The sequence below is a fragment of the Uloborus diversus genome, chromosome 6 (genome assembly GCF_026930045.1).
Source record: "Uloborus diversus isolate 005 chromosome 6, Udiv.v.3.1, whole genome shotgun sequence".
NCBI classification, from domain to species: domain Eukaryota; kingdom Metazoa; phylum Arthropoda; class Arachnida; order Araneae; family Uloboridae; genus Uloborus; species Uloborus diversus.
In genome coordinates this window covers 146,954,002-146,965,922 of record NC_072736.1, presented here as the reverse complement: position 1 = coordinate 146,965,922, position 11,921 = coordinate 146,954,002, and the positions used below count along the sequence as shown (strand labels likewise).

At 31.9% G+C, this 11,921-nt stretch overlaps 1 protein-coding gene across 1 annotated transcript in view; it reads left to right on the top strand.

Annotated features, from left to right (window-relative positions):
• Positions 1-3,435: 3,435 nt before the first annotated feature.
• The window catches only part of LOC129224552 (DNA-directed RNA polymerases I and III subunit RPAC1-like), a 29,551-nt gene continuing 21,065 nt past the window's right edge, over positions 3,436-11,921 (top strand). The window contains exons 1-3 of the mRNA XM_054859028.1: positions 3,436-3,602; positions 5,787-5,846; positions 6,856-6,969. Of these exons, the coding sequence (XP_054715003.1) occupies positions 3,549-3,602; positions 5,787-5,846; positions 6,856-6,969 (228 nt within the window). The 5' untranslated portion in view covers positions 3,436-3,548. The remainder of the gene's footprint in view (positions 3,603-5,786; positions 5,847-6,855; positions 6,970-11,921) is intronic.

The window sequence follows — 11,921 nt, the reverse complement described above, 5'->3', positions numbered from 1 at the left end:
GCAGAGCGTTCGACTGGTAACCAGGAGAATGCGTGTTTGGGCCCACGTCCGGACAATCTGCATCAAACAATTAGAAAGTTATCGCGCATTACATGACAAATATGAGGGAATACATGAGGTAGAAATGCTCCTAGCTGTTATGAAAACTTGATGCAACACGGAGCTAAATTGATACTCACTTGTAAGGTTTTTTTTTTCTAAGCTTTGGCTCCGGGAAGAAAATTAAAGCATAATGTAAGCGAAAATATAAAGATCAGGTTTATAAGATTTCAGACTATATATATATATATATATATACATTGGAATTGTTTTTTGTTCAGTAAAATATAATAAATCGTATGTTGAAATATAGATTCTTCTAATGGGTTTTTCACTCTTTGTACAAATAAAAAAAATACTACCTCAATTTAAAGGGTAATATATATATTTTTCTTCTTTTTGCAAAAAAAAAAAAAAAACAAATAGCGTATCACATTTTTACTACATTTGAAAAGCTACGCTTAAAAAAGAACTTAGTTCAAATTATTTTGTATTTTAACCGTGCTATTAAATGATGAACACGTGCTGCCATCTAAGTCATAACGGTTCAAACAGCCTGCGATAACAAATTGTAAAAAAATTTTAAAATAAAAATACTTCTCGGCAAGAAAACAAATTTAAAATTACCTGTGGGTATTTTTTTTTTTTTTCGGTAGAGCGGTCGGCTATAAACTGCCTGAACTTCGGGTCAGTTCGGGCTGTCCGACATAATAGCAAATTTACAGTAATATTACGCATTACATGTACTCATAACATACAACAGATAACACACGTAATAAAATAAATGCAGTGGGAATGCTATTTGGTGTTTCGACTCCTTTATGCAAACTACAGTTATCATTCAGATAAGTTGATTGCTAATCGAAGGGTGTTCTTCCCTTTTTTTTAAAGCTTTGACTCCGTCCAGACCACTGAGCATAATGTAAGCATAAAAAAAAGTATTAGATATACCTCAAGGGAATCCTTTTTGTGCAGAAAAACATTTTCATTGTATGCTGAAATGTAGATTTTTCTAATAGCAGTGTTCGAACTTTTGTGCAAATGAAAAAATACTACGCCAAATTAAAACTACGAGTTTCAATCAGTAAATCTTTAATTATTTATTCGAATACGGTATAAAACATTAAAATTATTATCAACTTCATTAGTAAGAAATCATTTTCTACTCCTCTGCTTTCGGCTGAAAAAAAAAAAAAACATTTTGTTTACGTTCGAAAAATTACACTTAAAAAACGGACTCAGTTCAACTGGTTTTGGTTTTAAATTTTAAGTGTTCGATTAAAAGAAAAACAAGTGCGGGCTTTTAAGCCGTACAGGTTAAAGAAGACTGCTATGGGAAATTGTTGAATATTCAAAAATAAAAACACTTATTTTTTCAACCGAATTTATTACTTCTCTAGAATGTTTGTTTCAATCGCTACGTGAGATCTTCCTCATTCTTTAATCAAATTCCATGTTTTACGAATAATTTTAAATCGTATCATGCTGGCTAATGACAAAACATAGACGCATGATCTTATTATATTTTTTTCGGCGAAAAACTTTTTTACTGTGTTTTATTACGCATTCTTTCAATGAATAGCATTCGAAAAGGAAGGCACAGTTGCTAGGTTTGTTGGAGCGTCGTACTGTTAATCAGAATGGCGCCAGTTCGAATCCGTGCCACTAAATATCTCTTTAATGTTTCTTTTTTTTTCCGTCAGATGCTCACATGGGCAGGACTGTATTTGCCACAACCTGTTTTTTCACATGCAAAATTACTGATTTTTCACGTGTCACTCAGCCACACTTTTAATGATATTTATATTTGCATTGAAAATACGTACAACCAAAAGGGGAGCGATGATCAAATTATCACAACGTTGTATTTAACGAGGTTTTGTTACTGATGTCTTCAAATTACATGCCTTCTCTTGTGCGCTTACTTTTTTCCGCTTACTTTTTTCGGGTTTTCTTCATAATATTCTTTCTTTGAAATTTTTAAAGAGTGAAATGCCTTATGAAACGATTCGAAGTACAGTGCGGAGTTCCGCACGGGTCGACTAGTTATTTTTAAAGAGCTAGGCAAAACTAGCGTCCCTATGGCAATTAATTTTATTGAATTCCTTTGATAAGCCACTGATTGTTTTAGTAACGTTAAAGAAATATGATTGTTTTTTTTATTACGAGATTTCGTATACATTATCACCATTATCACCGTACATTGCGTTAATGTAGTATGCAGATTTGAAATTATCTGTAATGGGATGAAAAAAGTGATAAATGAAAGGAAAATGTGAGTTTTCACTGATTTTCGGATGAGAAACCAAGAGCTTTAAACTCAAGAAAATAAGATTCAAAAGAAAGAATTTATTCGCAACTTCAGAGCTCGAAAAAGCTACCTTGCGGTAATTAACAATACTAAAGAAAAAGGTAAAACATTCCATTCCACGTGCTTTCTTTGGGGTAAATTACAGGCTTCTGACAGTTTATGGTGTAATGTAATTTCAGAAGAATAGAAAAGAAAGCTTCCCAGAGACACGATGAAAACTTACTGTCATTCACTAATAAGCGTCAAAGTTAGTGAAATGTTACGGCATTAGTTTCTTTTACCTTTTTTATCCGCCATTAGACAGTGGCTGCAGCGCTCCCTATAGTTTATTGGAGTTGCGAATAGTTCCTCTTTCTTTTACAACATTTACAAAATAAAACTTTTAAAAAACGCCTTTTATGAATAGGATAAAAAAGTTTTAAAATGGACAGTATTCACCTGACGTCACTGCGGGTAAAAACCCCTCACTGCAGTGCATTGTGGGAACTGTAGCAGACGAAAATCCGGCACTACAGCGTATAATAACACTCGCTTTTGTGTGGCTTATAAACTCTTCTTTCTTTTTAAAAATGGGAGGTTTTTTACGTTTTTAACTAAGAAACGTTGTAAAAGAATGATGAACGATTCATTTGATACGAAATACTCTCTTTATTATCGTATTTTCATGGGTTTAAGCCTCTTTGGTTCCTTATCAGAAACATGGTGAAAACTCGAATTCTATTTTTATTTTCCCCGTTTCTCGTCATTTTTCATGCATTCGTAAGTCTTTTTAAGCCCTAAACATGTTCATTATGCGCATGAAGTCCAGTAATCCTTAAATAAAACGAGTTTCTTTAGCAGTACTGACACTACGTAATTGGTCAAAATTAGAGTCCCTATAGGGACTCTAGTCAAAATACCCGCAGACGGACAGCTGATGTTAGCGTTGCCAAACCGTGAATAAGGTCCATTTGGTCCGACGCCAGAGAATGTAAGATACCTTCATTGACGTCACGTAAACAAAAACCTATTTTCTTGTAAATTGAAGAGGAGAGACCATGCTTCCATTTCTATTAAATGATCCTTGCGCGTTGCGCCTAACGAAATGAAATAAAATTGCAGTGTTTGTTTACTTGTTTCGAAACCGATACGTATTCTTTTGAAGAGGCAAAGTCAAATATCGTTTAAGAATAGCAAAAACGACAGTAGAAATATTTCAATGGCCTCTGTTGATGAAACTGTGTATAAGTTAAAAGAATTTGGAATATTAAACGTAAGATGCATCCGTTTTGATATTTTTCCTTATAAGCACGTGGTTTTGTTTTCATTCCTAAAGTGTTCGCAAGATTTTTTCTTAATTTAAATATTGTGTGCGAAATAAAACTTTTGAGTACTCAATGTTCCAGATTTGCGTTTTATTTCATTCATATGTTCCTTTTCTTTGAAACGTGTATGAGCTTGATCATTAGCTTTTTTTTATGCTGGTCTGTTCTTACTTCTATAGCTATTGCGGGAACAGACTGATACTGCCCACCTGTTCTTTCAGTGCCATGTTATTATTTTCTATGAGATCTCTTTTGATGAAAATTTTCGTAAAAGTTTTTTCTTTATAAAAATAACAAAATTTCATGCAATTTAACATATTAGCGTAAGAAAATGAGTTATGACCTCATTAACCTCAAATCCACTGCCATTCTCAATACTTTCTTCAAATTTAAATTAGCATTTAGTGTCATGCATAGGTTTTTATTAAGTTCACTAACTTTTAAGTTTAAAAAGTTATGCAATTAGACAGAGGTAAACATTTAGCATTTCCATATTATATTTCACCAGGTGTTCTTATGAAGGAACAGGCGGGCAGTGTCAATCTGTTCTGGGAATAGCTGTAAGGTTTTTATTACTTTCATTAGCTGTTTAAATTTAAAAAGTTATGCAAATAGACAGAGGTAAACATTTAGCATTTCCATATTATGTTTCATCCTGTTATAAAAATGACATCAGAATTGGTAACGAAGACCAGCATTTTTCAACCTCTCTTGACCAGCGTATCTGGCAAAGATTTTAAGTGTTTTAGACCAATAAGGCTTTTTTTCCTCTTTCTTTTGTAGAGAAATTAAAAAAAAAGAAACTTTACTAGGTATTGAAGAAGTACAGTCGAACCTCCATATATCGAAGTAGCAAATTGCCGGAAAAATTTTGATATATAGAAATTTCGATACATAGAAACGATTTTATTTATCTTAAAAATCTTCCAAAACATTAAAATTAAAGCTAATTTTTGTGTATGAAACCTAATTTCTAATTTATACAAGCATCGGATAAAATGAAAGTTAATAATTAAAAAAATAACAGAAATTACATTTTTGCGCCTTCATACATCTTCATTATTCGGCAATTCAACTTGATCCGAAATATTAGGGGATTTTCGTTTTGACAAATCCAGATAAAAGTAAAATATTAATCTACTCGAATGATTTTTACTGCAGCTAAAACGACTAGGAACGATAATCAACAGACAAAAGGAATGACTTGAAATTGATTTTACAACGTTACTGGTTACAACTAAGATATTTGAAATAAACTTGAGGGAATTTTTTAAGAATTCTAGAACGAAACAACGACCTATCTACACACTCCTCAACCCCAGATTGCTTATGAGTTTCGTAGCAAATTCGATATATAGAGATTTTTTCAATATATAGAAACAATTTTTCTATGTATTGAACATAGAAATTTGTTGGGATTTCAATGTATAGAAAATTTTGATATGTGGAAGTTCGATACATAGAGGTTCAACTGTATTACACTATTAAATTGTTGGATTTTTATTATGTCTTTAATAATACATATTCAAATACAAGGACTATTAACGTACAAATAAACCTTGAAAAAATACTAGGACAGAAGAGTGGTAAAAGTAATCTTAGAATTAATGTAAAAAAATATTGAACGAAATATTATTATTACTGGTTTTTGATCTTAGAAATATTTCTACTGCAGACAGGGAAAAATCCCCAAGGACAGGTCCGATTTTTCCACAAGGGGTTTCAGGTCCACCATACCAGCAGTTGAGAAGCCCCCCCCCCCTTAAGAGTTTGATTTTTTTTTATAATACATCTATTTCTATTTGCATAAATCCCATGAGGATGAACTGCAAGGGACTGCAATTTGCATTCCTTGGGACAGAAATTTTGTTGTAATAAAATTCAAGAACAGGTTCATAGTTGTAATGAAATTCAATTAAATTGCGATAGAAAATGTGTTTCATTGAAGTATTTTCTTACATTGGTACCTATTTGTTGTAACAGGATTTCACTGTATTTATTTCAGGATTATGGTATCTTTGAATTTAAGAAACTTTTGTTGTTGCATATTGAATGCTGCAGTGCATTTTATTTTATCTTCAAAAAATACAGAAGTAATTCAAAGTTTTGTTTTAAATTTCTTATTCATTTAGGAAGGTGCATCAGAAGCCAGATATGATGCAAAAACACAAACTCTGGATGACTTGAAAGAAGTGAGTCATTTTTGTTGTTATTATTTTAAGTAATTACTGTGTAAGTATACTCGTTTTCATGGGCTGTAATTTTCACAATGAAGATGTCTGTGAAAGTTTTTTGAATTTCATATGAACAGAACAGAAAGTTGAAGAAAAAAATATTTCATGCAAGTTTAAATTTTACAATTAGAACAAGCTTCCTGAAAATCGCAAAAAAAAAAAAAAGAAAGAAAGAAAAGTGCTTTTACCGTACTATTCATTTATACCACCCTCGCTATTCCAGTACTTTTCCACAAAAGTTGTGACTTGGCTTGACAACTTATTTATTTTTACCTTGGCAAAAGTAGAAAAAATACATTTACATTGTCGCCATGGTTGCCTCTTAATGGAAATTTTAATTCTTAAGGGAACTTTTAATGTTTATATATGACTCAATATATTTATTTGGCTGATTACTAAATGTTAATGGAGCATTTGAATTTTATTTGGAGAATTATTTTAATGTGATTTTTAATGATATTTAACAGATTGTTTTTAATTTGTCACTCTTTTTTTACATTAAATGGCTTAATTTAATTATTTAGCAGATTATTGTTCATTTTAATGAATTTGTTTCAAGACTTGTTTTGTTTAAAGTCTATCAAAAAGATAAAATAATGTATGATGCCATTAAATTAGTAGTTTTTATGTAGCTTTGAGCAAACTTAGTAACTAAAATGAAAATAAATCACCAAAATTAAAAATGCCATTATGTTCCTGTAACAGAAGAAGGCCCTATTTTGTGCTTGCATTGCCCACAAGTTTGCTAATGATAGCATGATAAATGTACAAATAAAGTGCATTTTATTTATTTCTGACTTGTTATTCTAATTCAAACTTAGAAGATAAAGGTTTCTTTTGTAGTTAATTTTATGTAACTGGAATTTTCCAGCATCATATTCATCTTGATGTTCATTTTTATTGTGTCAAAAGTAAAGTCAAGTCTAAATAAAGGAATCCTTTTTACATGATTGTTAAATTTTTACAGAATTTGAAAATGAAGATAATAGAAATAGACAAAGAAAAATACGAAATGGAGTTTGATATAATTGGTATTGGAGCACCTATTGCAAATGCTATAAGAAGAATACTCATTGCTGAAGTATGACTTTTAAATTTTTCTTTAAAAAAATTATTTTGTTTTTGATGCTGTATAATTTTGCTGTGTATGTTTGCTTGAGCTTCTTAAAGAAATTTATAAAATTCTGCTGTAAAACTTCAATTTGGACACAGGTTCAAAACTAATAGTATCAGTCCCCCCCCCCCCTTTTGATCTGATTGTAGAAGATCCAATTTTAACCCTTAAATAGTTGTGTATATGGTGTCTTTTCCCCATCCGTTGTTATATATTTTTTCCTCTATCCCACCTTATATTGATAATGGTGCTCATCTGTATAACTGACCTTTAGTACCTCCCTCTTTAGTACCTTTTTTAGACCCTCCCTCTCCCAACACTCAAAAAGAATTCTGATAATTTCTTTTTGGTATTTCAAGGTTGCATTGTTTTCAGAAATGTATGTCAGTCATTTAGACCAATAGTGCGGTGTAGCCAACCTAGTTGGGTCCCCAACATTCACTTTCTTTCGTGGTACGTTGTAAATATTGTTCTTCATTTCATTCTTTTGTACAGTTAATGTTATCTGTTCTGTTAGCTGAAACTATTAGCTATTTAACTAGGCAACACTTAGTAAATTGTAATTTCTGGCAGATCTATATTGTACTTTTATTAATCTTGTGACTTTTATTAAAACTACCAAATAACTTGATTATTTTTTCGTGATTTTATTGCACTTACAGGTTTATGTACATGATAAAGTAAAAAAACAGTTTTAAACAGCTTGTCATTCTATAAACATTTTGGCAAGGCAGCAAAAACCTTTTATTTCAAACTGTTTTTGTTATAACTTTGAATATTTTAAAAGAATGTTTTTGGTACATGTTTAGTCATGCTCTGTAAGAACCATAAGCTTGATTCTATGTTTATGAGCTCCTGATAATTTATTTTAATTGTAATTTTGCTTGTTTTATGGACAAAAAATAAAATAAAAATGAAAAAAATATTTAAAAAGAGTTATATTCTTACTTGAAAATAGTCAATTTTAATGAAATAACTTACTAACAGCTTTTTAAAATGAATTACAGAAAAGGTCAAAACAGTTAATATTAAAAATAAAAAAATATTATTAATGTATTGAAACGTGTTGTTGAGCCGAGACAGGCTGGCCATGAGAACTTTAGGGCAAATGTCTACGTCTACAGGAGCCAATCAAAAATACTGATTTAGGTATTAATTAAATGAATGTTCCAAACTGTTCAATAGAACTCTTCTGGCAAATTTTGACTTCTACTCTACATTTTCCTATATTTATCATTAAACTTAATTAAGTCCGGCATAAAGTTGAAATCCATTTAAAGGTTTCTTTCACATATACATCTTTTTTGGTTGGTTTTTTGCTCTGATGCAATAATTAGAAACTACTGTATTTATATTATTAGAAAAATGAAAGATGTTATCTAATAGTTCCAATGACTTCTTTAAGTTATTGAGATATTTCGAACTTTAACCATATTTTAAGTACTTGTTATTTTGTTCCATTATAATTTGATAGTTTGGTTTGAAAGTAACATTTTTAACTGTTCATATTTATTTTATTTATTTATTTTTTTTTAAATCGGTGGTGCCCAACCGTTTTTTAGCCGATAACCGATGCTCATGTTAAGTGAATCTTTTACAGACTGGAACATAAATAAAGCTTAAATATATTTAATTTTCCTCTATAGTGTATTTAGCAAGAACTGATAGGTGAAGTAAACAATGCATTGGGGATGTCGTTGTCTGATTGGTGATCGGAGGGCATCATCAACAGCGCTGAACAGTGAACAGATAACCAAAATGTTCCTGAGAAGAGTGGCCAATCCAATGAGCAATTCATGACAGTGCCATACCCCCCCCCCCCCCGTTGGCGCTAAACAGCAACCCTCTTTGTTTATTTCCTCTAGCAATTCTCCCTTAATGAACTATAGTAGCATGAGAAAAAATAGAAAATTAAAGAAAATTGATACCAACAACTGTTGTTATCAATAATTAAAGCTTATTTTATCGATACTATAGTGCCTAGAAAGAATAGTGTGCCGATCGGCGCTTTTTTCCCCACGATTCTTGAAGACAAATTGTATGAAAACCGCTAGAGGGCAGTGCGATCGAGGTGTACGTTCAATTTCGCGGTGTTTACATTAGTAGACGCGGGATTTTGTTACAATTTAGTTCCGCGTTTCTCTTTTTTACCTTTATTTCGTGAATATTTCATGAACCAGCGTTTAAGGCTTTTAATGGAGGCATCAAAGTTGAACATTAGAAGAAATAAAGCTTTATCTTGTTTCGTACCAGGGTGCAAAAACGGATACAAAACATTCAAGGAGAAAGTTACGCTTTTTAAAGCTCCAGCATATGAAGAAAAACTAAAGTGGAATTCGTTAATTCCCAGGTTAGATAAAGTTTTTGACAAATATTGCTCAATTTGTTCTCTGCATTTCGAAAAACATTTTATTGAAACGCATTTTAAGCATATTATAAATGGTGAGGAAGTTTTGATTCCTCGGGGAAAACCTTTTTTGAAAAATGAGGCAATTCCGACAATTTTCCCAAATCCACCTAAATACTTTACTAAAAAAGTACCAAAGAAAAGGTCCATCAGGAATTATGCAGTTTAAAAAAAATGTTCCCTGCTTGAAAAAAATAAAACTTTATCTTTCCGCAGATGAAACTGAAATAACCACGTATAAATCTATTAAAAATGATATTGTTCATATTAATTTGCCTAACGAATATTGGGTTTGCATGAAATTTAAAAATTCATTAATTACGTAAGGATGATTTTGGCAATTTTTGACCCCCTCCCCCCATGTAAGGGTACGTAAGATTTTTCACCCTCCCCCCCATCCCCCTATTCTTACGTAAGATTCCATTTCGTTTTTCAAAATGATAAAATAACAAATCTTGGAATCGTTATTAAATTCACATTATTAAATTAAACCTTTTGCGTAAAGAAATAGTTACTGAAAAGTCTAAGAATCTAAACTGAATGTTTTTTTGACTTTTTTTTAATGTAATATTAATTACAAATAAAACATGCAATACACAATGCGACTCTTTTATTATATTTTATACTTTTTTTTTTGTAAAACAAATAAAAAAACATCTTATTCTAACACGTTTTTTACCTTCCAGATGCAAATGGAACATAATCTCTGCCAAATCACTTACCGCGCAATTTCTAATGTGAAATACTGACTTGGAAAATATTACGTAAGAATGAGTTTGACCCCCCTCCCCCCAAGTAAGGGTACGTAGAGGTTTTTCCAACCCCCTCCCCCTCGGGACCCTCACGTATTTGTTGAATGGCTCCTTATAGTCTACTATTTTCATTGAGGATAATTTAGCATAAGGTAATTTTATATGCTTAGAAAATAAATGAACACCCATGTAACAATTAGCACTTATTACAGAATTTGCCTTTTGCGCAGAAATAAGTTCAATCCGAAAAACGGGGCTTTTAAACTGCGAAATCAGCATGTAATCGCTGATTTAAAACGAGTCTGATTGAGAAGCATAACGTACTCCTCGAGCGCCGCGCCATCTGGATTTTCCTCAGATCTGACCTCACTTTTTCCCCGTCGATCGGCACACTACTCTTTCTAGGCACTATATCGATACCAAGTTTACGTCTAATTTTTGAAAACTAGTTTCTGACTACAGTGAAAACTGTGTATAACATTACTGTCTATAAAAATAAACCAGTCTATAATGATATTTTCCTTGGTCCCAGCAAAATGTCAGCATAAATAATCAAACTGTCTATAACGATAACCTGTCTATGACAAAAAATTTTTACGTCTGAACAGTATCGTTGTAGACAAGTTTCACTGTATTTAGCTCTAAATTTGCAAACACTCATTCTTTATACCGAACGAGATGACCAGTTGTTTTGGAAAGTTACAGAACATAGTTGTTGATTTGTAGCATTGAACATAACTATGGGTCACCTGGATCAGCTTTTTGGCCTGGTTCAACCTACAGCCTCACAGGCTGTAGGTTGAACCAGACTGTGTCATTTAGGGGGTCAGGGAGGGTAAATTTTTGCCTTTCCTTGTTTTGAAAAAATAACATTTTTACATATTTGTAAGTGGGCATGGGCTTTATTGTTTTCAAGTAAAATTTGTATTGAGTATATACGCTCTGCCCCCCCCCCCCCCCGGAAAAATTTAAAATAACACCCATAGATTTGGTTCATTTCAAAAAACCGAATTGGTTTAAGCATTTCATAAATCTTTGTTGAAAATTGATAAATGTCACCATTACCAAATGGTCATGTTTATCAACTTATAACTGATATCCATTTTCCCTCCCATGATTGTACACCATTTAAAAGTTGATATGTTTTGTGGTAAATATACTTCCTCAGCCTAAAACATTTCTACCTAATTCAAAAGTGGTAAAATTTGATTATTGGTAGGGATCGCGCTAAGGATTTCGAATTGTTCGCCAGTAAATTAGCCAAATTTTAAAAGTATTAGCCAAATTTCCAAAGTCTTAGTCCAAGACTAACTTTTACTCATTTTAATGTATTTTTGTCTGCCAAAATATTTAATCAGAGAGTGAAGTATAACTTAATTTTTGACAATTTTTTGAGGATAAGGACAGGGGTATATCCAGGAATATTTTGTCCGTTTTTAGGAATTTTGTGAGAAAAAAATGCAAATTAAGTACAGTTTTTCCACAAATCATATGTAATGTTTCAAAGGATTACATATGATGGCTAAAAACAACTTAAAACGATATTTATCATTCTTGAAAATATTTGAGAGTAGAAATAAAAGCGTTTAATAAAGTAAAGACTGCATTCCTATCTTACTCCAATGTTTCAGACATCGAACACGATGAAACTAACGCGCCATTCAACAAGGCATCCGCCAACCATTTCTACTCGGTAGCAACGCTGCTCCCTCGATATCCGATCAACGAGAGGCAAACGTCATCATTCCACCGATCCGATG